Genomic DNA, 26,001 nt, shown 5'->3' with positions numbered 1-26,001 from the left:
TTTTTTACTACAAATAATCATATCAGTCAGCATCTGGTAGAAGGACAGTGTCTACTGACACAAATGTATTCACCTTTTCTCCAGTAAAAGATGCCTGAAAGGGCAGAAACCCAAACATGTGACACTAATGCACATGGAATAAACACAGACAAATACTTAAACAACAAACCAGCATGAGCCCCAGCTGCTTTTTTGAAATATTCTGACATCTTACCCAGTTCTTCTTGTTCTTCTTCTTGTTCTTTGCGTCAGTGTCCATGTTGGAGCCTACACTTGAATGACTGGTTGCACTGGCGATGCTGCTGACACTGTCTGAGGAGTGCTGCCTCCTGATACGCAGGTCTGGCTGCTGCTGCTGCTGCTGCTGTTGTTGCTGCTGTTGTTGTTGTTGTTGCTGCTGTTGCTGTTGTTGTGAACTGCCATTGGTTCCAGCTAAGGAAAGACAGACAAGGGCATGAAATACATGTGCTTGTGAAAGTTTTAGGCTGAACTGTATCATTTATTAAATTTTGTAAAAAAAAATGTATTATTATTATTATCTTCAGCTTAAAACATATAGACTCTGATAATTCCACATTTTACAAACATGTATAGATGTGCTTGTGAGCCACACACCAGTCATTAGGAAACCTTCACCTTCAGTTTCAGGTGAATTTGTCTTGCATTGTCTTCCACATGGTCCATTTCAAAATGTCTACCCACTCAACCAGAGTATTAATTATATACATTCAAACAGAGGGAGCTTAAGTCACTATTATTATTATATTGACCTGTCTATTTAGTTGCTTTGTGATTTCCACAAGCTTCTTCTGAGGGGCCGTCCACATGGAAACGGGTTTACTGAATTCATTGAATTATGTCAAACCACTTGTGCAACGTAAAGATTAATATCCCTCATGGATGCGGTTGTTGAAAGAACATGAAATCCCTGGAGCATTTCTGTCTGACTCCTTCAAATAACTGACAGCCCCTGATTATATAGGCCACATTAAATTAGGACCCGTGGTAAATATGAACTCAGTAAATAGTTCCATCTGTTAAAACTGCATAGGGTGGGTGCCTTTGACTGGGATAACCCAGGAAAAGCACTGATTAAAATGAAATGAAGTCATTAGGTAGAAACTTTCAGTGATGCCGAGCATGAACAGACTTAAAAGAAAAAACAATAACGTCTTCTTCTGTTTTTTGGTGTGACGCTACAGTGCTGGCATATGTACTACAGCGTATTGAGTCGTTTCAGGGGGTTCCGTGTGGACGGGGATTTTTCATGAAACGATGCCGTCTTTACGGGGATATTTGTGAAAAAAGGTCATGTGTTCAATGTGAAGATGAATGTTTTATGGAAAAAACCTACAGGGTGTTTGCATCTACCTGTCCTGTCCCCTTTAGGTGTGAGTTCAGGTGTGTTGATGACTCCATTGATGGCAGCCTGAGCAACAGCATTCTGCTTCTTCAGCAGCTCAATGGTCTTCCTCAACTCATTCAGCTCAGAGTCCTACACAGACAGAAGGATGAGGATCAAGTCAATGGCGATGGGTTTGAATGTGAACTTTGGTTCATGGAGAATCAGCAACAAAAAACAGAAGTTGTGTTCACCTTCTGCTCTGCTGTGAGGGTGAGATTCTTCAGTCTAATAGTCATGTTGCCCAGACTCTGTTCAAATGCTGCCACCAGGTGTGCCTGCAGGAGAAACAAAGGGTGGTGCTGAGGGTGAGACAGTGTATGAGAATAAATCAGCTTTCTGACAAAGTGAGAGGATGTGACACTTCAGACAAGGTAGATGAGCAAAATTCAAAGGAACAACTGGGTTTTTTGAGCACTTCTGAAACTTTGGGTTGCCACTTCTTTGTGTTTTCAGTCATACTCCAACCTATTTGATGTTGCCTTGCTTTACTAGTGCCATGTTGCTGCTGCCTCTGTCTGTCTTTACATACAACAAATCACCCTGTGTGCAGTGTTGATATGAGATCCAAACACTGCTATACTGAGAAACACAGCGAGAGTCATGTGGAGCTGATAGGCTTAATCAGCATTGTGTGAACTGGTTTGAATGTAATGGACCTAAGTTTATGTACTACAGTTTTCATTTGCACTGTGACACTGAAGAAGTGTGTATATTGTATATAAATGCCTATAGTCTTGACTTTTTTGAAGAAGGTGTATTCATATAATTCATTATCTGTCTGCAGCATGTAATCAAATATTTGAACAAAGCCCCTCCATTACCCCCATCTCACATCTCACCCTACATCCTCCCACCATCAACTCCACTGTTCGCGGTCTGTGTTTTTCTTTCAACACTTACAACCCAGGCGTCATTAGCTGTAAATCTTCGGTCCACATCTGGGACAGTCTCTCAGCAGTGTGCTGAGACTTGACTCCCTGTTGTAATCTGATACCTTTGCCTTCTTTTCATATCTTTAATCCACAGTTAAACTGGCAGCTAGCGCAGGCTCAGGCAGCAGATTACAAGTAGAGCGTGGTGAGACTCCAGACAAGGATCATGTCTAGAGATGCTTTAAGAGGTTTTCTGATAGTTCAGCCAGATGTGAAATTATACCTTCTGAGGCCAAAGTGCTCTGTGGCACTTATCGCTCTGTTCTTTTTTGAATGTTTGTGAATTGTTTTGGGAGTGACTGTGAGAGACACTCATGAACATTTCACTGTCACTTCCTACACATTGTTAATAGGTTTGTTTCAATTCAGTATTCAAAAATTATTTATGTAGTTCCCTTCACAAATCAATTGCAATTTGTCTTTTGCATGCCTCATTAATCACAATAATTAGACCGATGTAGGACTGTGGCTTGAGCAGGAGGGTGTATTTGTGTACTCATTCACTTACGTTGGCACTCAGTTGTGTCGTCAGGGCGGAAACCTTTTCCTGTGAGGCATCCAGCTCCCGGCGCAGCTTGCGGATCTGAAGACATAAAAAACCATGATATCAAAAAGCACCAAGATAAAAGCATACGCACATACACACACACAGACTCACGACCAGAAAAATACTGCAGTCACAAATGAGGGAGGCTCCCAGATTGGAACTGCGATAAGTTCAGGTTGAGATGAAACGGAGCAGATGCATAAAAGAGAACATTCAGGTGTGCACAGGTGTTCAGAGAGGAACAAGTGCCCGTTACAAGGTCAGTCACACTACAGTTACACGTGTAACTAGATACAACTGTGAAAACAAGCCCATGTTACAAGTCCAGCCACATGGAAAATTAAAGAGGACAAACTTGTGGTGAGCTGGATAACACTTACCTCTGACTGAGACTTCTCTTCATTCTGTAAAAACAAACATGAGAAGGAGAGAACATCATTATGGAAAGCTGATTGGATACAGACTGAAAACTGCAGAGCAGGTCAAGCTGCTAGAGGTCAGCCAGCACATGTCTCAATCACGGTTTGATTTATTATCTCCAAAAAAGATAAGCTTTATAAACTGTGCAGGAGACTGACTGGTGTAATGTGTCTGGAAAGCAGAGCTATTTCACCTGAAGGCATTTCACTGTGATATCCGAGTGTTGAGTCCCATTGTCTTCATAGAGTGCACACAGAACAATAGCCAGAAAGACAGACAGGCAAATACATACAGCCCGCAAAACAATTTCTTGCACGCACCCAGCACACCCTGCTGCTGCTGCTACACATCACCAAAACAGTGACACATGCAACTGTTTACATGTAAACAGATTCAACTGAACATTGAAGCTATATCCAAACACATTTCCGTGACATGTTTGAATCATTTCTTTGTCATTATTGAGGTAAGACGGTAAACTAAAGACTGAAAAACTCAAATAAATTTCAATGTGTATAATTTCAGAATTTATTGAGGATTCATTTTCAAAAACATATAGTTATTAATATTTGCTCAAGCCATATTCAACTTGTCAAAGAGGATATGCCATTGGTACTGGGTTTTTTTTTATAAGCAGGATATGTCGGATTTCAACCAACCCTGCAGATTGTTAAGTCCTAAAAACATAGTTTCTGTACATTTTCATGTGGCTGATGGTTGTTGCTGCCTCTGCAGCTTTGGAAGGAATTACATTTACGGTCTTTTTTTCTTTCTAAACACTGTTGGACATCTGAGAGAAGCAATGAAGCAGAACAGCGGATAATTAATGATTTTGGGATTATGACATTTGGCTGCACTAGCATCCGTTTCAACAGATTTATGTGTCTGTGCATGTATAGCAGTGTAACAGGCACCTGCACTCTGTGGTAACTGTCCTAACATGATCTACACACCCAAACTGTCAATCCCACACACATGACCAACTGATCCTGGATACACAAACAGAAATACAAACAAACAGTTCTGAAAGTTATCAACATCACAGATCATCACTTTTTTTGTAGACAGGCACAAAAACAGAAGTAAATAATAATAAACTGGCGTCAGCTGAGTTTGTTGTCGTTGTGTTAAGGTTGGATTTTTAAGCATTAGATTTGTTTTGTTTTTTAAGATATGAAGCATCTGGAGGCACAAATGACTTCAAATTTCACCTCCTCAGGCATGTTAGCTGTAAACTCTAAAAAACAACTTAATAATGCATGTTCTGTGTAAATATATTTACATTTGACAAACTCCAAATTTAACTCAGTCAGCATAAAAGCAGAATGAAGCACTGCAGCTCCCTACATTCCTACCGTCTGTTGCCAGGATGTGACGGTTCCCGTCAGGGATAAAGTCGCCATCATTTTGCCTCCACTCTCTTCAGCTGTGTGTTTTTAAACCTCTTGACTCTCGGATTCGAAGGACCAGCCAGACTCGAGCACAGATCTAGTGTCTGAGTGTGTTTCTGCTACACCTGCCCAGGTGAGTAAACCAGCCCACTAGTGGGAGGAGGAGCTACACTGTGAAGCACTAAGCTCTGACTGGCTCATGCACACACACATGAGCTGTGTGACTGAGCCTTTTTCACTCAATATTTCCTAATTCCACAAGCACGAGCAGAAACATACGTCTATGGAATTGACATGAGTTGTGCAGATCTGTGACCTCAAGAATAGTCATTGCTTGGCATGGAGAATGGCATTTTCTCAGCAGTAATTACACTGATCCGGAATACTGTTGCTTTACAATGAAGTTGTATGAGGTTTGTTTACGTAAAAGCAGAGCCAAGCACACACGGAAGTCTGTATTTTTTTTGTCTTACAGTAATCAGATATTTAAAAGTGAATATTTTTTAGCAAACATTTTAATGAATTTAAGTTTTAACTTAGTGACACAATTTGCATGAGAGGACAGGGAACATGATGTTCAGCAAAGATCCTGATTAAAATTGAACTTGAGTAGTTGCGGTGACCGTAAATTAGATCTTTACAAGGACCTTGATATGTTTCAATCAGTATATTTAACAGGTAAATGTTGTTTAAAAATGTTTGATACAAACTATATGATGTGATAAAAACAAAAAGACACTGCTGCTATCAAATTATAATCAGCTCTATTTAACTGTTGGCTTTATGTAAACTCACCGTGGAGTAAATGGAGGAGGTGCTGGAGACCAGAGACAGCGATGATCCGTGAACTGAAACCACAAGTAAAAGTGGGGATTAGAAATTACATCTGCACACACAACAGTACCCTAATTATCAACAACAAGTCCCATTACATCCTTTCCACACAAACCACCCACTCTCCATCAAACCTGCACACCTGACAATGTTATCCCCAACCTGATCATAAAGACTGCAGCTCTGTGATCAAAAAGAAGTCTTACACATTATAGTAAGATTGTGGCGCAACTATTGAATGAACTATTGGCCGCCTGTTTATCACTGTGCTAATGACTCAGCTCTGAATCACACACAGAGTGGGACACAACGGCAGCTCTGTTTTCCTGCCTGAGAGCCGAATGGAACGGATTAAGCATGTGAAGTCATCAATCTCATGGAGAAGTCGGGCTAGTCTCAGCAGAATTTCTTTTTTTCCCTTTATTCATTTACTTCATAGGGAGCAGACTTTACTCAGGACACACTTTTATTTTTATTTGGTCTAGACAGCAAGGTGTGTGCGGTCTGCTGTCAACCTCATAAATCAGTCTTTGCAGGTAATAATGTATTTGTAAGAGGCAAAGCTCTGACGAGACCTGCAACAATTATTTGACTAATCAAAGTGGCAGCTATCTTTTTTTTCCGAGGAAAAGAATTGCAAACATTCCCTGGCTTTAGCTTTTTTTGATGTGACGATTTGCTGCATTAGTGAGTTAAAATGCTAATAAATACTAGAAATGTAAAAGTTAATCTACATTTCATAATGCATACATCATTCTATATACATGTGCATATATAAAGGCACTGGGAGGCCTTGTGGGGACAGAATGAATTGACGGATGATGTGACTTTTGTCCTGTCAATCAAACAACGGTCGGGTAACTCTATACTTCGACGACATACACATATACCTGTCCTCCAGACTAACAGTGCTGTGATCCAACACACACACACACACACACACACACACACACAGAAAGTTATGCTGGAGGTATCTTGTATATCATCACCTCTCCTCTCTCTCACGCCCCTCACTATGATCCCTGTAATTATCTCCTCTAGTGAAAGGGAAGATCCATAGAGCAGGAAGATAGAGCAAGACATATACACGAGTGTGAAGGAGAGGGGGACAATAATGATACGTTTAAGTGCATTTGGAAAAAAACTTCACACTTCCAGGAAACAATCAACAAGCAGCAGCTTGAGACAAACGACCCTCCTCAAAGTGAGCTTAATAATACTGTTAAAACAGAAGTTTACTCTGATGATGTAAACAGTATTGAACAGAATAATGTACACATTTGGTCAGACTGAAGGTATAAGAAAACAACCACGGAGCTCTTTTTTCTTCTTCTCAAAGAAAACAGCTGATTGCCCGAAGGCAGAGTCACAGAACAAGTGTCAGTGTTACTGGGTTAGATCTCCAGCTCTTTGTCCATCTCTCATGTTGTCCTGTGCTTTGCTAATATTTGTGACAGAAACTACATATAGATCCCCAAACATCTGTTGTGACTTCGTTTTCAATCATTGATTAACCATTGATTGACAAAATGCTTTATTGGAAATAATTTGTGATCAGAAAATAATTCAACATATGTAATTTATTTGTAGTTTGGCTGCATTGTGATGTGGTTTAATGCTTATTTTGTGGTTTACTGAAATGCAAGTTCACTTCCGAGTTTTAGGGCTGGAATTTTACATTATTATTATTATGATCATAATAATGATAATAATAACAACAACAATAATGATAATAATAATAATAATAATAGAATTAAACAGACATTAGCACAATGTCAAATAAATAATCACATTTTATATAATATGCAAATACAGATGTACAACAGAGTATGCTCTTTCCTGTCATCCTGTCCTATAGTCATACATTGTGTTTCCATGGCTCTGAGGATTCCAGTGGAGAAACGTTGTGTGCCTGCTGGTGGGAAAAGTTCTGCTTGGTATTTCCCAATAAACAGGGTTAGGGAGAAAAAACAGCCACACCAAAGCTGATTATGTATTTCTAAGGGGATAGAGGGCTTTTCCTCCAGGAGCAGTTGTAATCCACCCTAATGTTCTCTAAACAAATGGAATAATACTACTTTTGGCATGGGGATGTGGAATAAGAGAGAGAAGGCTTCAGAGATAATATATGGAAAATAAAGAAATGGGGGCAAAGCAGGTCTTGGAAAAGGATTACAACTAAAAACAGGTTTTACTTAATGTCTGAGGAAAAGAGGAAAGGGTAAGAACTCACGAGTCACTGAATACGACTAAGTATTTGTTTCTCATGCATTCACCTCTGGTCTATCTTACCTTCCTCAAAGCCATCCCGGAAAGAACCCGATCGACTCATGGTGCGAGTTTTGTCATCAAGCGACATGCAAGAGTTTCTCAGCCGATTGTCGCTGCAAGGGTCAAAAGCAACGTCCTGATTGGTCAGACTGTTGTTCCGCAGACCAGCAAGGTTGATCTGAGTTGCTGAGGTCGGGCTGGATGCTGCAACATTTATACAATAAACATAAGCTTCAAATATAAAAAAGTGTTTTCTCACAAAAAGATTTTTTTTATAAATGTCAGAAATCTATATGTGAATGTAGGATGTAGAAAAAAAAAATCTTTTGGAAAACAGAAAAAAAATCTTAAATAATGAAAGAATCAATCAATCTTTCACTTATAATATATTAATATATACAGCAATGATATGATAGAGCTGTACATGTATCACAGAGGCTAAATCGAGTAGATTGTGGTAAATTGTTCTCACAAGAAAATCTGCAACTTTTAATTTTTAGGAACTAAATATCTGTGTTCAGTTTAATGAACAATAACTTGTACTTGTACTTTATATTTTTATATTTATATCTTCAGCTCTAAAAAAAAAACCAAACTCTTCTTTTGTTTTTCAAACATTTATTGTTTGTTGTATTAAAGATAAAAGTGGAACCAAACTTGGCCAATAGAGTTGATTCTGATTCTGTTATGTTTTAAAATCGTTTTCATGGATGTAAGTTTGCTTCAGGTCAAACAAAAAAAATCCCAGCTAAATAAATGTCCAGTGCTGGACTGGCTTGTGCGTTAGTCCTACCGAGCTGTCCGAAGGTGAAGCGAGTGCCTGTGGGGGAGGTGAGGCTTGAGCCTGGAGAGAACGGAGAGTTACTGGCTGAGTCCTGCAGCCCACTGGTGGAGTGGGAACGCAGCCAATCGCGGGCTTCCTCCTGGCCTCTCAGCTGTGGGGATGGGCCGTACCTACAGGAAGTCAAAGAAGAGGTTAAATGTGGGGGCACAAAACGGAGAAGATGCAGAGTGGATTACTGTATATGATTTTGTTGATCTGGATTAAGATTTTGTTTTCATTGTTTAAAATGAATGAGGTGAATGAATGATTTTTTTTTTTCTCTGGAGCAGCCAGATTAGTCAGGATTTAAGATCATATGAATCAGATGCTGAAACAAATTACAACAGTGAACACAGACTCAGATTCAACATCAACAGCTACAGAAACTGGGGGAAAGCAGAGAAGAAGCCAAAGAATATTTGACCCATAAACTCAAGCCTGAAGCCACATTAGACAGAGACGACTCTCCAGGAAGACAAACTCTTTACAGACACACAACACAACAACACATGTGCCAAGTGACAAAACACATCCAAAGCATTTTTAAAAGCATGTGAACACAAGCCCCAAAGACTGAATGTAGATGTAGAAAATCTCATGAAAATCAGAGGACAATTTGGTGAACCAGTGTGCACAAGTGCATCATGTCCAGCAGGAAGTGAAGTTAGTACCTGAGTCCCTTCTTAGGCAGAGTGTTTCTGCCACAATTTGGCCCGCTGTGGAAGAGAAACACTTCAGAGGAGGACAGAACAAGTGGCAAGGAGGCAAGGAAACATGTGTCTGCAAGGAATAACTAACTATCAAAACCTTAACTCTCAACTATATTTCTGGTACATCACAACTTTTACACTGCAAGAGAAAATTTTGTAATTTAATGTTTGACCTCTTCTTTTTTTGCTCTGGTATTTGATTGAAGAAAATGATTTTATTCTTTCAGCTTCATTTATCTTGATAAACTGGCTGATACTTTTTATTTATTTTACTGAAAATAAGACCCTTGATGCTTTTTTGCAGTCTAGAGTCCACAACAAAGGTCCTACGCTCATACCATTTGGTAAATCTGCACTTATAAGATCCACCACAAGGTGGGAGTATGCCACAATCAATAGAGACTAGAGTGGACCACGAAACAAAACCACTGGAGCTCACATTTGCACAAATTTCCATTCATACAGGAGCTACAGGTCCTAACAAACCCACAAACTACCACACAGAGCAACACAGGACACAGAATACAACAAGCTACCAAACATAGCTACTCTCTGAGGGTCTTTGATGCTTTCTGTGTGGCAGCAGGTGGTGGTTTAGTAGGAGCCTCCACAGCTGGTTCATCAGAGAGCCTGACACTGCACACAGGTGCATTTACCTGTCCTGCTTCCGAGGTAGCGTGTTTCGGCTGAATATAGGGCTAGCGGAGGGGGAGGACAGGGGACTGATGGAAGACAGGAAGGAAAACGCACAACAGACACAGAAGAGAAAAAGGTTTAGAGAGTAAAGTGGAAATCCTTATGAGCAGAAGTCAACTGCGATATTCTTCACCAGTGAAGGTATTAAGAAAACTTGGCGAGGAGGATGATGCCATAGCTCAGAACTTGAACTCAGAATGCTATTAAGTTTCCTCTGAGACATTCCTGTCACATTACAGAGTCAACCTGTCAGCTACGATGACCGCAATTACTGTATAACAGACCGAAGACACCATGGGATTTTGTTTCTGTGTTTGAGCACAGACAGTATGGCGCACAAGAAGGGACACCTCACCATGACCAATGCTCTGTGCATCATCTCAATTCTGGAATCCTTAACGTAAGGGAAATATAAATATCAACAAAACACAACTTTTCTTTTCATTTGTTGAGTGGAAAGACATTACTACAGATACAAATTATTACTTTTTTGCCAAACTACAAAAAATACCCAAGTGTAAGTTGTAGTAATAATTATCTCTAGTTACTGAACCCTAACAGTGAAGTGAAGACCAGTATGATTATTAAAAGTGCACAAGTGTGTTTTTCATGCAACTTCACACGTCACACAAACAGACTGAGTTAAGCTTCTGGACCGATCCCTGTGAATGTTGTGTGTCTGACTCCTTACCTCTCAGACATGCCAGTCTTGACGCTGCTGGTGTGGCCCAGTGCGGACAGCGTGTCCTCCCTGTGGGTCCCATGGCCGCCGCCTCCTCCAGCACTGCCAAGGCTCATGTCGATGGACTCGCTGCTGGTATGCATGCTGCTGACTGACGGGTAGCCCATGCTGCCAGTCCCACCATGCCCACCCAGCGTTCCCTCCCTGCTCTGGGCAGAGGAGCCGCTGAAGGTGGTGCCCCATGTCAGGCTGTTTGAGGGGCCAGTAGAGGAGTAAACTGAGCCAGGACTGGAGGCCTGTGTGTGGGTAGAGAGAGAGAGAATGTTGATTCAAGTGCTCCAATATGAATCATCATTTCTGAAGGTGAAAGGGCTCTTTGACGATGATTGGAATTGCTTCCTATTTTCTGGCTTTAAAAATTATACATAATATATAATATTATAATCTAATATATATAAATGTATCTATATAATATATAGATATATGTATATGCACGTCCTACATGTGACTTTATGAATCAGGAAACAACTTCATGACGACACTGACACTACCCATGTGTGTGTCCACTAAAATAAACAAAATCCTTAGTGTCCACAGCAAAGCCTTGCCCTTAGCTCAACAAACACTGTCCCACATCCTTAAAACATTCATACAGTATTTATTCACCCTAAACTCAAAAGCTTTTTAAATCTTTGAACCCAATTTAATCTCCTGGTTTGACAACTGTGTTAATTGACAACTGAGCACAAACTTTTCTGAAGACAGTTTTATTACAATTACAAGTACAAATATCATTCAGTTTACTTTATTAATAGTAGATTGTTACCTTGGAGAACAAGAGAGCACTAATTGTCCACAGGTTATTAACAGTGACTCACCTGCTCGCTGCCCAGAGTCCCGGTCCCTGATCCCAGTGCTCTTCCTCCAAACAGGGGGCTGCTGGTCTCACTGTCCCCGCCACACAGTCCTCCATCAGGGGACTCAGACACTGTGGCCACATGGTTCATGGTAGCATGAGGGTTGGAGATAACAGTGGAGTTCTTCATGTTTTCAGCTGTGGTGACTGGAGCCTGTTTACTGGTCTTCCCACCAAACAACCTGTTACACAAAAAGAGGGTATGTAATCACAAATTGGTGACCATCAGGGCAAATGTATAATATCATATCATATCATCAAGTAAATGTTATAGTTTCTATTAATATTTCATATGAATTGTATTTACCTTTAAGATAGATGTACATGATCATAGTTATAACTCATTCATTGGTGTCTATAAATGTTTTTATATATTTGAGACAGCTCTGCATCAAAGTACAGTATGTTATTGTTTGCTCTTCATGATACAAAAACAGTGGCAGACCACACACACACACACACACACACACACACAGAAAGAGCTCTCTCATGGTTCTTTGCTAATCCTGACACATGAGTTAAATGATAGGCTGTGATGACTGTCGCTGTGGTGGGCGATAATGGCAGCACAAGGCCTCTTTGAAGAGTTATCACTCCCTCACATTAATGAGGGCAGAGCACTGAGGTAAGACCCAGCTCCCATTACCCTGCACCACACCCTCCCCCCTGCACTGCCAAGGCTGAGGCTTGGCAGCTGATCAGCCAAGCTCAAGGCCTGTATTCATAATAGCCTGACTTAACCTCAGTGTGTGTGTATAACAGGCCCACACGTGTGATCCTTACTCACCGCTGCTTATTATTTACTGTGCCTGTATGATTACTGTCTTTTCAAATGGTTAGTAAAGTCCCATCAGTGAAGTCATGCCCATGCAAGAGAGCCCCCACTCAGCATGGCTCATCGTCTGGCCGTCACTATGTCTGCAAGATTAGTATTCTGTGTGTGTATGCGTTCATGCATGTGTACTTGTATTTGTTACCTCTTTAGGACTGTTTCTGGCATGAACACTGATAGTCCACAAAACATGGTCCTAATGAAGCAGAACCTCATTTCTGAGGAATTGGTTAAGTTCCGGGCTATGATTTAAATTGTGGTTAGGTTAAGTTCAGGGTTAGACATAAATTGTTATGGTTCAGGATAACACTTTGTTTCGGCTGTCCAAATGAATGTAAGTCAAGACAATGTCCCAAGAAGAATAGCTGCCCAGATCCATGTGTGTATGAGTGTGTATACAGGTGGGTATGAGCGCTCACCTGCGTAATGTAGGTGAAGAGACCTGCTGTCTTCCTGTCAGAGGACCAGTCGCTGCTCCTCCACTCTGCATCGTGACTCCACTCCTCAGGTTGTCAATCTCAGAGACGCCTTTCTCACGATCTGTCTGATTGGCCAACAGTCCTCCTGCGATGTTGGCCTTGGCGAAGCTTATTGAGTTTTTACTGTGTGGCGTGATGGAGAGTACGGCAGCCTCGATGCTGCTGGTGGAAGAGCGGTTTCCATTGCGCGCAGCAGCTCCTGAGCGGCTCGGCCTCGGCAGGCTGCGGTACTGCAGAGTGGAGCGAGCGCTCATGGGAAGGAAGCTGTCATCATGGTGACCCAGTACTGACCCTCCGTCCAGCCCGCCAGCTTTTAGGCCTCCTGCCAGTGAGCGGGTTGCAGATTTGGGCATCTTCCCCAAGGTGGCTGAACCACTAGTGATGGTGGCGCCGCTGGCCGTAACCATGGTAACCATTCCAGTGCCCTGCTTCTTGAAACCAAAAGTGCTAGTCGGGGTACGGGAGGTGAGTGTGTGTGTGTGAGTGTGGGGGTCAGAGACAGTGTGTGTGAGGGCGTTTGTTGTAGATGTGCGGCTGTTAGAGGCTGAATGTTTTTTTGTCTCATCGCCACTGCTGCGCCCGGCGTCTGAGGGCGAGCGGTGAAGGCAGTTAGGTCGAGGAGAAACGCGTCCTTTTTCTGACACCTTGACATCATCTGTTTTACCTGCAGGACACAAGTAAGAAGACATCAGCAATGTTAACTTTCTAGACTACGATACTTAACACGTATACTTTGGGTTTCGGCACCAACTACTTATAATATAACATAATCTTTATTTGTAGAGTACTTTTCACCAAACAAATGTACTCCAGTGTGTTTTATATGCTTTTTTTTATATATACAGTATGTCAATCATTTTATTATAAATCAAAAGGGAATTTAAATTCATTTAAAACAAACCAAAACAAGGCTCCGCAACAGACTGGATGTTAAAAACCCACTGCATCTGTCACTCTGGACACAAATAGTTGACCACATTGTGTCCAGACAACAGACTCAGAGCTCACATGATGGAACAACTAGAATAGATAACTTCTGTATATCCACAATGATTAAGAAATGAGTTTTCTATTCATAGTGGCAGGTGTCTATCTTACCTGAGCTGTGGGTTTTGAGGTTGATGGAGCTTGTTGAGCCTGTGCTGCTGGTGCTTTTAGTGCGTGGAGATGTCACCCCCACTTGTGTGCTCATGCCTCTTCTCCAGGATCCTGTGTGAGACACAGAGGGGGTCTTCCTCCCTGAGCCGCCCTTGTCAGACTCATCAGAGATGTCAGAGGGGTTCCGGTGGCTCCACTTGGAGCCCGGCTCCATCTTAACCCCACTGTCTGACCCGCAGTCTGGCCTTTTCACCTCGTCTCCTGACCACGCCTGGTGCAACGCCGTGGAGGCCGAGTGCTTCTCCGCATCTGTCACAGGCTGAGAACACACACACAGACCTTCTGTCAGATTTATTACTGCTGAGGAAAGCGTCTTTTATGAGACACTGCCAAGTGGCTCTAAAAACCACTCCATTTATGACCACAAACATCATGCTGGGTAATCCTACCAGCAGTCCATTCCGCCGTCACCTGAGCCTTTTGTTTAGAATCTGTCTGACCACATTACGGCCGTGCAGAAAGAGTTCTCCCGGTTACGTGAAACATAAGAGAAGAATTCTCACTTTGTTGAGCAGGTCTTGTTTGTAAGGAAGAGACTTGAACTTGAAGGAAATGAAAGGATTCAATTCATCACTTCTCTGCATTAGAAATAGGAAAGCTTTTTAAATATTTGCCCTCTAAAGATGTGTTCTCTTCTTAACATTTCGAACAGCGAGCCTATTAAAAGCAACAAGAATCACATTAAAAAGTTTCAGATGTATATTCACAACTTCAAAGGAGCAGGCACACTCTGACTCTACAAGCGTTTTCCTTAAATATAAATGATAATACTGGAGATGATGTTTTGGCCCTCGGGCCATGAAATGCCGTCATCTCACCTGATGCTCTATTATTTACTTTATACGTGTTCCAGGATTTTACCAGGGCACAATTTGAGACTTTAATATTTCTCTTTTGAAACTTAAGATAACACAGAAAAGTGCTTGAGCAGATTCCCCGCAGCTGATTCAATTTAATTTGAGACTGTACAGAGTATAAAAATAGAAATAGAAAAATAGAAATTCTTAAAACCATTAACATACTGAAGTGCTGAAAATGTAGTGCTGCACTTTTGTTGTTCACAGCCAGTTTACCAGAGCCTTTATTTAACACAGTAAATTACAGCTGTTAAAGGGATGACAGCTGCTTTTAAGTTAATTCCACAGTTGCCAAGGCAACAGTACAAGCGAGTATAGCCAAGGTGTGTTCCAGAGGACATTATCAACCACCTCTTTGTCAGAGCTACTGTACTGAGAGAAATACTTGTTTGTGTTCTACTTTTCTTTTTCAGCACCTTGCCATGTAGAAATAATGGTCACGTGACAACTGGCTCCACATCAGCCGCTATTCAGTCTATTTCAGTATGTGAATGTGTGTGTGAGTCACAGTATTACCAGCTCAGCCATCACCTTCCTGAACCGTACTGTGGCTCCTGATCAGAGTCAACATCAGCTGTAGCTCTGTGAGTTCACAGCTGTGTCAACCAGACATATAGTATCACATTCTTCACTGAGAGCAGAGGAATGCTGGGACATGACTGCATTTAAGGAGAGGGACGAGAGAAAAATGCTGCTGTAACAGTGTCAGCTGTCTGCATATTGTTGATATTTCTTTAAGTCATTTGTCTAATTAACTTTTAAAAATGATCTTGTTTTCATTTTTAAACACTGACACACCTAAAATGACATTGGTTGTATACTGGGACAACTCATGCTGCCTTGAATGGTACTTGTGATCACTACTTTATTGAGTTGTATTAAGACAACACTCAACACGGGAGCATTTTATTTTGCTTTGTGACCTGATTTGCATTTGAATATGTTGTTTAGTAATGTGGACGACAGCCTTTCAAAAACAGCATCACATAATACATAATAATAAAACATTATATGGATTCACTAGCTATGTTTACATGGACACAAGTAATTGGAATAAAAATATGTCATGTAAACATGCCAATCCAAAAACTCTGATGCGATACAGCCCATATTTAATTCCAAACACGAGGGCTACGAGGTTTGGTGCTATCACATGTCTGATCCACATAAATATGATGTTTTTTCTGTTTTGTTACTGCTTTATTTCCAATCCAAAAACACAAGTCACAGACGCACAGGAAGAAAAATGAGATGTATAGTGGACAGTTCAGGGATGAGCAGACCTGCATGGTGTTTGTTTACTACAGAAGCCTCTTCTTCTGTTTCTACTTCTGGAGGATTAGTCAACACTGTACATGTTTAAAAAGTACATTCCAACTGTTGAATGCTGCACACCACAATTGCATCATCTAGTTTTGCGTCCAAATGTAAACAAAACAAATGTTGTCTGAATGAAAGATTAACCATAAATTAACACTGATGTCTGCAAGGAAACATCTTTTAGTGATTATTTGATTGTTCTAGTAACTAACATCAGATTGTTTTGCATTCTGTTTGCAAACAAAGGTAGACCTGCAGGTTGTCATTACATCTGAATGATTTATTTTACTCTGAACTTACCTGGAACACATTAATCAAACATATGACACAGCCAAAAACTCTTGGAATGCATGTACTGTATATGTGTGTGTTAAGTCATACCTGTGTGTTGAGGCCCTTGCGCTGTGCTGCGGGCGTGTTGGTGTAGGAGGAGATGGAGGAGCTGGTATTGATGTCATCTGTGTCAATGTTGTCGCTGATGCCACTGCTCACAGAGCTGCTGTCATCCCAGCTGCACACACACACACACACACAGAAGCTCAATTCAATTGTGAAACATTGAATCATCCAAAATGAAGAGGATGCAGAATGTCCTCATGGGTCTTGTTTGATTCCTCTTTGAGATCTAGCAGCCAGTCTGTATGGAGCCTAAAAACACAGCAGTGAGCTGTGACATAACATCCAACACCGCATCAGCACATGGAAGGATGCTTTCCTTGATTTAGATTTGCTGTTGAGTGCAGATGACAGCACATCTATACTGCTTTATAACCAAATGTTGTACAAATATCTTTATATAAACAAGTATCTGCATTGCTTTATTTCTTATGAGTATTCCTTTGAATGAAAAAATAAGACTTGATCCATTAATCACAGCATTAAATGAAAATGAAACCATGAATAACAATCAACAAATATGGATTCAGCATCTCTGGCTGCCCGATGGTTTCTTTTCTTTATTCCTCTGTCTAAGCTGACTCACACACACACAAGCACACACAGGATGAATGGGGTTGTCTATCATATGAACAAAGGCTCGATGGAGGGGTGACATCATGATGTGTTTGTGTGTCTGTGAGTTGTTAAACAGATCCAGCTGAACAGAGCAAACACAATGGGAGTCGACGCAGGACTTGTGTGAGTGTCCGTGCATGTGTGTGTGTGTGTGTGTGTGTGTGTGTCTGCTGGGAGACTGTGGGGAACAGGAAGCTCGGCCAGTTGGCAAACATCATTCTGAAAGGGCCAGAGGGAGGTTGACGGTGATGGCCAATGCACAAGAACACACACACAAGCACACACTATAATCACCATAAAACCTGTGGGTCTGCATATTGTTGCATTATCCTAAACTGAAGAGATAAAATAATAGTCCTAGCATTCTGAGCAATTCAAGTCAAATACATATGCTGCTTTTTGTGCAACCTGACAAACAGAGAGAGAAACGAAGTGTATTCACCAGCAGAATAAACCAAAGAGCAGCAGAACAGAGACACAAACAGAGCTTCAGAGATGAAAGCATCTGTGGAGCAGACAAGCTGAGAGGTGCTGGGAGATTCAAAGTGACCAAAACCATCACAACTCATCTGTACACCCACAGGGGAAAGTCACATACTCACACATACACACACACACACGCACGCACACACACACACACAAACACACACACGTGTGCAGATAAATCAAAGTCATTATTATAAGGTCAAAGTTTCCTTTACACACACACACACATGCATTACATGCGTGCGCAGACACACACACACACACACATCTACCTGGTCAGGGTCCCGGGGTTGCCGTGGGAACCAGAGCACTGTGAGAAAATGCTAAGCTGGACAGAAAGCTTCATGACTCCATGCCACCGAGTGAGTTCACACAGCCAACTATCTTTCCCACTTCTAGTCTGCTCCTCTCTCTCTCTCTCTCTCTCTCTCCCCCTCTGTTCACAATGTCTCTCCCCCTCCCTCCCAGTCCCCTCTCTCTCTCCTACCCTGGCAGTCTTCCTAGATCAAGCTCCTTTGTCACTGCCTGCACTGACGCTTCATCCCTAGGGCACGTTTGGTCTCTCTGTGGACTAACAGACACAGATACTGGGGGGGGAGTGAAGGACCTGCCCTGGTGCTGGTAACATGAGCCTCCCCTGGGACTGTTAACCACTTCACTGCTGCAGCCTCACCATTACAGAGCACACTGACACACACACATAAACACCACAAAAAAGCCACTTCAGTCTAACAACAATCAAAGAGCGACACAAGTCAAAGCCACATGGTCATAGACTCCCTGAAACTTGAGGACGATCCACCACTGTTGCCTACTGTATGTGGGTGTGCATGTGTGTTTCCCAGCTACAGTTTATGTGTCTGTGTGTCTGTGTGCATGCCTACAGTTTCCCAGACAGATCCACCCATACTAACTGACAAGCCAGTGCTAATTAGAGATCAGCTTAACCAGCATGGCCCAGCCCACAGCCTCCTGCTGGCAACGCTACCCGCCAGTTAACAACCACTGAGACATTCATGGCCAATCACAGGAGATGGCGACATTAACCACAGGCTGCACCCAAGAGGAAGTGGTGCCAATCGTAGGCCGTAGAATTTGGCATCTAATGGACTTTGACTCTGAAGAACAGAGAGGGTCAGTGCACCCAAATCATGCAACACAAAAAAAAACATTTCCACCAAGTGGCTCAGTTCAAATATGTTATGCACTTTTTCTATTGTCAAACATTGAGATAGGTGTCAAATTAACCGATCCACGCTGAACCAGTTTTTGTCACCCTTTCATTGGGGTACTGAGCACAGTGGCCTGACCCTAAAAAGACACACTGCAGTCCATTGATTGGTTGATGAGGCCACTTCTGTCTTTTCTGTGTAGCCAGCAAACAAAGCTTGTCTTCTAGTGATAAACAGCCACATGCCAAGAAGTAACAAACACAAAATGTTAATCTTTTTATTCTGTCACATTCTTCTTTGTGGAATTTATTGGCAACTAACATTATGTCACACTGTTATGACGTCAAGCTTTTTATGTCGCCTTCCGGCCCACACAATCCACGATGGAAATTCAAACTGGATTAGAATGTACCGTTCCAGAACGTACATTACAACAATTACAACAAACAATCATTATAAAGCCACACTGATAGGTTTTGGGTGATCCTTTAAAAAAAACAGGTGTTTGTAGTTAAAACTGTAAATGAGAAAAGTGACCCAAATCAAGACCTTCCACACAGAAAACTCTTGCCAGGTCGCTATATAGAGCTTTCCGCTTTCCCAAAGGAGTCAGAGATCAGAGGCCGAACCCCAAACTTTCCTTTAAGAGAACAGCAGTGGGGGTTGCAAGCGGACCAATGGAAAAAAGATCTGGCCAGTGGGTCAGCCAATAAGAGTGTCTGGTCGTGTCCTGTGAAAGAGGCTGCAGTTGTGTTTGTTTAACTGTACTTCTGTGCTTCCCTGGGGACTGTGGTCCGTTGGTCTGTCGGTTCAGTTCAGTTCTGCAGTACTTTAACTCCTCCTGAAAGCCCCCATTCCACTCTGTCCCACAGAATTAGACATACAGACCAGTGGCCATAACAAGCTGTGAAGCAGAAGTAAGGGGATTTCCTGTGTTTGGGGGCAACTACTGATCCTCACACTGCCTCTGGATCATATAACCCCAAACCTCTGCCTCTGTCCTCACAGACAGACAGACAGACAGATAGACAGACAGTGGGGGAGAAAGACTTTGGCTTAGAGTCCTCAGGGAAAGGGGCGTGTGGAATGACATCATGCCAAAGTTGACAGGTAAGGTCCAAAGTATATTCTACAGAGTCAACATGAAAAGAGAGGAGACAAACAGTGACTTGCATGAGGAAATGTGGTTTACATGAACATGAAACAACAACAGTTTTCACTCCAGAATCTCTAATTATCTGACATTCTATTGTGATAATTATCAATATCAACCTATTTGAAACTTTATTACGATAACATTGTAAGTCATTGTCATGTTATCAAGTGTCTTCTTCCAGAAAGAATTAAACCAATTTAAATAGACTACACAGACGTTTAGATGCAAATGTTAATGACATATATAAGAGAAGTTCTGCGTAGTGTTTACAGACACAAAATAAAAAAAGGAGATTTGGCTACAAAGAATGCAGCGTTTACTGTAAAGCAAAGTACTTGCAGCTGTTTAATTACAGTATGATATCATTATTGGATCATTACTCTAATGACTAATACAATGCAATGCAATGTTGTTACAATAATAATATTCTCATGAACAGAAAAAAGCTTCTGCTTCTAAAATACTTTCTTTTTTGTGACATGTAAACTAGCCTTTGGGATGGAACCAGGCACATTCCGGGCCAAAGCCCAGGAGTTGTGTGGTACAAAAATGACACAGCTGTCCCTGCAGTGACGAGAAATGACAGAACTGGATCGAACAACGTGTTCAGGAATGTCTCTCTTTCTCTCTTGTCGCTCTGTCTGTCTCCGAGTCTTGTCTCATTGTCTCCTGCCTCAGGAAAACACATGCTATCTGCAGTCAGACTATTTATCAAAGCATTTAGATCCTCAGACTCTTTTCGCTCTGTCTCTATGTTTGATGTGTAAACACACACTCCCTCAGACTCAACCAGCTGACCCAGATATGTGCTGAAAAGACTCTGGTGTCTTCAAACACGTGACATGCATCACTAAGCACAGACACACAACTGCAGCAAAAAGTTAATTTGTCGAGTGCTGTGAAAAAGGTGGAATTCCACATGTGTGTGTAGACATGCTGCTTAAACACACACTGCATATAAAGGCGACCATATTGTCACCTAAATGTTAGCTTGAAACTAAGGACTGCCTCTTTACCGGGATACCGGGACTAAATAACAAAAACTTTTGTTGTTTTGTTGGGATGCAGCTAGAAATCCAAAGCAAGCTGTCGCAGGAATCTGTTCACTTTCATGCTCATGTGGTTTGAATCCTTCTGTAAAAGTATCTCCAGATGACAGAAAAGAATTCACTTTAAAGAAAGTAGTTTACCCTCTTAACTTTTTGTAGTCTGTTGTCTGTTTTGTTTTTTTTAGCTCCATTGCTTTCCCTTGAACTTTGTCTATATTGTGCAGAAATGTAATAAATGATCCAGTCAGACTAACATGACTGTTATATAAACTTGTGTGGAAATCACAAAGACACAAAATATGTCTATAATGGGTACAAATCTGATCAGTTTTACAACATTATGATCAATGTAAACCTCATGTCGGTATAACGGAATAAACTGACATCATACACTTAACAATATTGTTATGGATATGTGGAATAAGGGGATTTTTTTCAACATTAAAGCTACTGAAGGGTAAATAAAAAAGAAAAAGTGAATTAGAGGGTTACAAAATTAGAAAGTAAACTATTTCCTTGAGCCCAACCCCACCCCCCTCCCCACTGGAAATGTCAGTCAGTGGAAGTATGGAGGATTAGGACTTACCCATTGCTGACTGCTTCATAAATCACACAGTGTAGATGAGTCTAAGTCTGAGTCTAACTCCATCTACTGTTTCCTCCTGGTAGACGAGTTCAGATTGCAGACAAGAGCAAGCCTCCCCATGCTTTTTTGTCTCTCTGTCGGTGATCTCGTAAGTAAATCTCTCTGTGTTTACACGAGTAGCAAAAAATACATAAAAACAGACAAAGAGGACTGTGGTTCTTAGAGCTGCGATGTTTGGGAAGGTGTGGGAGAACCTGAGTAAAGCTCCACCCTCTTTAGTATGTGTGAGTCTGTAGCATGGATGGTGTGTAGGCTGTGAGCCTTTGGCAGAGAAGGTGTGCTTGTTAAGAGCCCGAAGGCCTAAACAGTATCCATGGAAACTGAAACATCATTTTTTTTGTCTGTTTTAGGAATCTTAGTCTGGCAAATTGCCACTGTGTGTGGTAAGTTTCAAAACAAATAAAATAAACAATTTCTCTGTGCTTAAAGCACTGGCTACACATTTGAAGAATCATAAGATGGAGATTGTTGCAGTGGGAGTGGAAGAGCATTCTGTAGCATGTACAGTACGTGTGTGGGAGCATCATCAACTACAACAGCCTTCATGGAATAGCCACAGTGTGTGGGTCAGACTGCTCCAGCATGACTGAGGCACACGCACGCACACACACACACACAGCTTAAACATGTCTGGGACACATTTATGGGGTTTAGTATTAAAGACGTGTGAGAATATGTAGAAAAGTAGTTGTTTAAATAGTGTGTGTGTGTGTGTGTGTGTGTGTGTGTGTGTGCAGAAGATAAGGAGAGTGCAGACAAAGGATAGAAGTATTGCAGACCAAATGTTTCACACATGTTCCTCTTCTTAGTGAATATGTTGGCATGCTACCATGTTATCTACGGTAAAAGACATTTTCCTCTTTTGTTCAGTGAAAGTGAGCATATTGTTTTTACTTTCCTCTGTGATCAGTGAATACCCATGATTTACAAGATTCAAACAAGGAAATTAAACTTTGAAATGTACAGTTACTGTGAAGGTTTATTAAAAATAAATCATATTGCAATTATGTAAAGTGATAATTCGACCACAGACAGTTTAGGTGTGTTCTTCATTTACTCTGGTGCCAGAGATCCTAGTAACCCAACACTAACTCAGCTTGCACCATTCTGTCCATCATTAACCAAACACTTCTGGCATTCAAAGAGTGGAGCAGAGCAACAGCTGTGGTCAGCACTGACAGGTTAATGCTCTCTGAGAAGGGACAAGGAACAGTACGAGTACAACCAGGCAAATGAAGATGAAGCTGTGTCTGTGTGATTATCATACAAATGGAGAACAGGACGACTGGTCTGTGAAACAAAAGAAACAGGGAAGAAGCTCAGCCTGTGATTATTGTTGCAGTAAGAGCCTGGGGGCAATCTACAATATTCACCATGCTGAAGCAGGAGAGCAGGTGGAGGTGGGGATACAGAGGACAGACACACAGACAGGTAGAGGGCAAGACAGGTATAACATGCTGGAGCTTGGGGCATTAAACAGTGTGTGTGTGTGTGTGTGTGTGTGTGTGTGTTAAAAGCCTCTTTAAGTGTAAGTGTGAGTGGTACAAGATGTTCTGCAGTGGAAGAAAAAAGATATTACATCAAAAAGGCTTCTTAACTGACATCAACAGCTGAAAAATATGTTGATATTGGAAGAAACAAAATGACTAAGGAGTGATGAGTGATTCTATTCTTAGTGTTAAAGGTGTTTGGACAGAGATCAGTATTATACTACTATGAATCATACAGGGTTTGTATCATTTTAGGCCATTGTTTCAGGTGCCAAAAAGATAAAGTATGATCCAAATGCAATGAGACCGAGTATAAACGGGTTGGAGTTCAGATGCCAGAAGACAAAAAGCATCTCAAGTGATGCTGTTGGAAGATGTAGATGAGTGGAATAGACCATTGACCAACCTGCACCTCGTTATACTGATTTATATTCTTTTTTTTCTCAAGTGAAAGCATCAGTCATCAGTCCGGACTCTAAGTGATTTGTGTTGTGCTGTCCTCTCTCTTATTATTGTCAAGTTCTCATTTGAAATGATATCTTCAATGCCTAAACACAAAGGGGAGGAGCTGGGGTTTCTCTGACACTCACAGCTACAGCAGTTTCACACCACAAAGACATTTCCTTTGTCTGCTCTAACAAAGAGAATTCAAATCACAGGTCGGACTATTATGGATTGCTTCCTCTTTCTCCTGCCACAAAGACAAATGATAGGGATACGCATACTTACACACACACACACACACACACAGACACACTTAGCTTTTGTTTGTCTCTGACTTTTTACTCACAGATCCTGTTGTCTCATGACTTCTTTTGCAAAATTGTACTGCTTTACATAAATGTGGCAGTTTGGTTTTAGCAACTCCATCCCAGCTTGCGATAAGATAAAGTATATTTTGAATGGCTTCATGTTGCATAGATAAGCTGCTCAACCAGTTCTTTTTTCCTTTTTTCCCTTCTTTTTGTATGCTTCTCATTAGTCCAGGTTTGATCTGTTCTGGAGGGCTTTAGCTTTAAGACTGAAAGGTTGCTGGAAACAGCCAAGCCTTTTGAAGATTGTGACCCCCCTCATCCAGAGGTCATGGGGTTTTTGCCCCATTTCTATTGTGACACCCAACACCTTTCCCCACCCCCACTTCTTCCAGTCTGCATCTATAGAACATAAAAAGCATTTAAACTCTAGCAGGTTTATAGGTGAGCTGCACACCCAGTGAGCATATATGGAGCGCACACACCTCAAAGCTGCGACACTCATGAATTACAAAGGGAAATGTGTTCACCACTATATCACCTATAGTTTGGGTTTAATATGCTAATGTATTTATTTCATCTGCGGCTTGCCCAGCTCTCCTAATTAGTCCCGAACTAGAAGCAGTAAGCACCTTTATCGGTTATGAGAAAGTGAAGATCGAGAAAGACAAAAAGGAAGGTTTCTGCAGAAACATGAGCTGCTTACTTTTACAATTAAACCTCAGAGGGAAACATGAAAGCTCAAAATCAAGGGTAAATACCAAAAGTCCCCCACTGTTTATCATTTAATTTGCTTCCACTTTCTTTTGGTCGCTGTGCTCTCTAATCAAAACAAGGTAAAGGAAAAAGGAGAAGTGAGAGGAAATAAGGAATCCTGGAAGCATGGAAGGAGAGGAGGAAAGGGGGTGAAAAGGGAAAGATGAAAGGTGAGGAGAAGGACAGGAGAAGGTGAGTGTGTGTATGTGTATGTGTACGTGTAAGTGCAAATCCAGCAAAAAAGTCTGAAAGACAGGAAATGAGCCACACCTGAGGAGCAAATGAAACTACTACAGCATATCTGTCCATAGACATCAATTAAAAACTGTGAAGTTAATGTTTAGAATAAGCAAAAGTAAATAGTTAATGTATTTGATAGTTTTATCTCTATCGTCCCCATGAACAGGACAAACTGTGCTGCATCTCAGTGAAATCATTCTGCAGAAGCAAGTGCATCTAAAGACTGGTTTGCATGCTTTATGCTTCTACCTTTGCTATATTTTATATTCTGCACCCACATGTAGAAATCATACAAGTAAAAGTTACTGAAGAAGTAATTTCATTATTTAATTCACTATTATGTGTACCAAAGCTCATGACATCAAAAGAATCAAAACATTTTCAGATTCAGGGATTTAAATTGACCATAGGTGTGAATGTGAGAGTGAATGGTTGTTTGTCTGTGTGTGTGTGTGTGTGTGTGTGGCCCAGCGATGGACTGGCGAACTGTCCAGGGTGTGCCTCGTCTATCGCCCTATGAGATTGGCACAGCACCCCCTGTGATAAAGTAATGGATAAATTGATCTTTACTTGTAAGTTTGATAAAATCAGGAGAACATATTACCTAACTATATGTACTCAGTATGCACAAACTTACACAACCGGATATGCCACATATGAACAAACACAGTGTGTTTACTTGGCATATTAAGGGATGTACAAATACCTTCATGCAGCATATGGGACTTTTTGTTTATCTGAGCATGGTCCAGTTTACTTTCAGTTGGAATCAATATACAAAAAATAATCTTTTTTCAAACTAAAAGAAAAATAATTGTTATTCAAACCTACCTGTCAGCATCCCCCTGTCCAGACGATGTGTTTCGGTGGAGTGTCTCTCGAACAGCAGCCATGCTGTCAGGCAGGCGGTTCAGACGACGTGTATACAGACCCAAACCTCCGTCCGTCATGTACCTGCAAAGCACAC

At 41.4% G+C, this 26,001-nt stretch overlaps 1 protein-coding gene across 7 annotated transcripts in view; it reads right to left on the bottom strand.

The window, feature by feature from the left end:
- nav2a (neuron navigator 2a) overlaps window positions 1-26,001 on the bottom strand; it is a 91,697-nt gene that overhangs the window by 9,852 nt on the left and 55,844 nt on the right. For 3 of the 7 annotated variants that reach the window (XM_044031182.1, XM_044031179.1, XM_044031181.1), the window contains 16 exons: window positions 25,866-25,988; window positions 16,655-16,784; window positions 14,037-14,355; window positions 12,879-13,602; window positions 11,590-11,809; window positions 10,721-11,007; window positions 9,990-10,055; window positions 9,295-9,339; window positions 8,594-8,754; window positions 7,822-8,004; window positions 5,491-5,543; window positions 3,265-3,288; window positions 2,846-2,920; window positions 1,597-1,680; window positions 1,372-1,495; window positions 215-432 (listed from right to left, as the gene is read on the bottom strand). In XM_044031182.1, the coding sequence (XP_043887117.1) occupies window positions 215-432; window positions 1,372-1,495; window positions 1,597-1,680; window positions 2,846-2,920; window positions 3,265-3,288; window positions 5,491-5,543; window positions 7,822-8,004; window positions 8,594-8,754; window positions 9,295-9,339; window positions 9,990-10,055; window positions 10,721-11,007; window positions 11,590-11,809; window positions 12,879-13,602; window positions 14,037-14,355; window positions 16,655-16,784; window positions 25,866-25,988 (2,836 nt within the window). Of the gene's footprint in view, window positions 1-73; window positions 95-214; window positions 433-1,371; window positions 1,496-1,596; window positions 1,681-2,845; window positions 2,921-3,264; window positions 3,289-5,490; window positions 5,544-7,821; window positions 8,005-8,593; window positions 8,755-9,294; window positions 9,340-9,989; window positions 10,056-10,720; window positions 11,008-11,589; window positions 11,810-12,878; window positions 13,603-14,036; window positions 14,356-16,654; window positions 16,785-25,865; window positions 25,989-26,001 lie in introns of all 7 variants that reach the window. The other 4 variants (XM_044031180.1, XM_044031177.1, XM_044031184.1 and 1 more) reach the window with 3 other exon arrangements.

This window comes from Solea senegalensis, linkage group LG7, assembly GCF_019176455.1.
Source record: "Solea senegalensis isolate Sse05_10M linkage group LG7, IFAPA_SoseM_1, whole genome shotgun sequence".
Classification (NCBI taxonomy): Eukaryota; Metazoa; Chordata; class Actinopteri; order Pleuronectiformes; family Soleidae; genus Solea; species Solea senegalensis.
The sequence above is the reverse complement of the archived record's forward strand: the minus strand, read 5'-3'. Positions and strand labels throughout refer to the sequence as shown.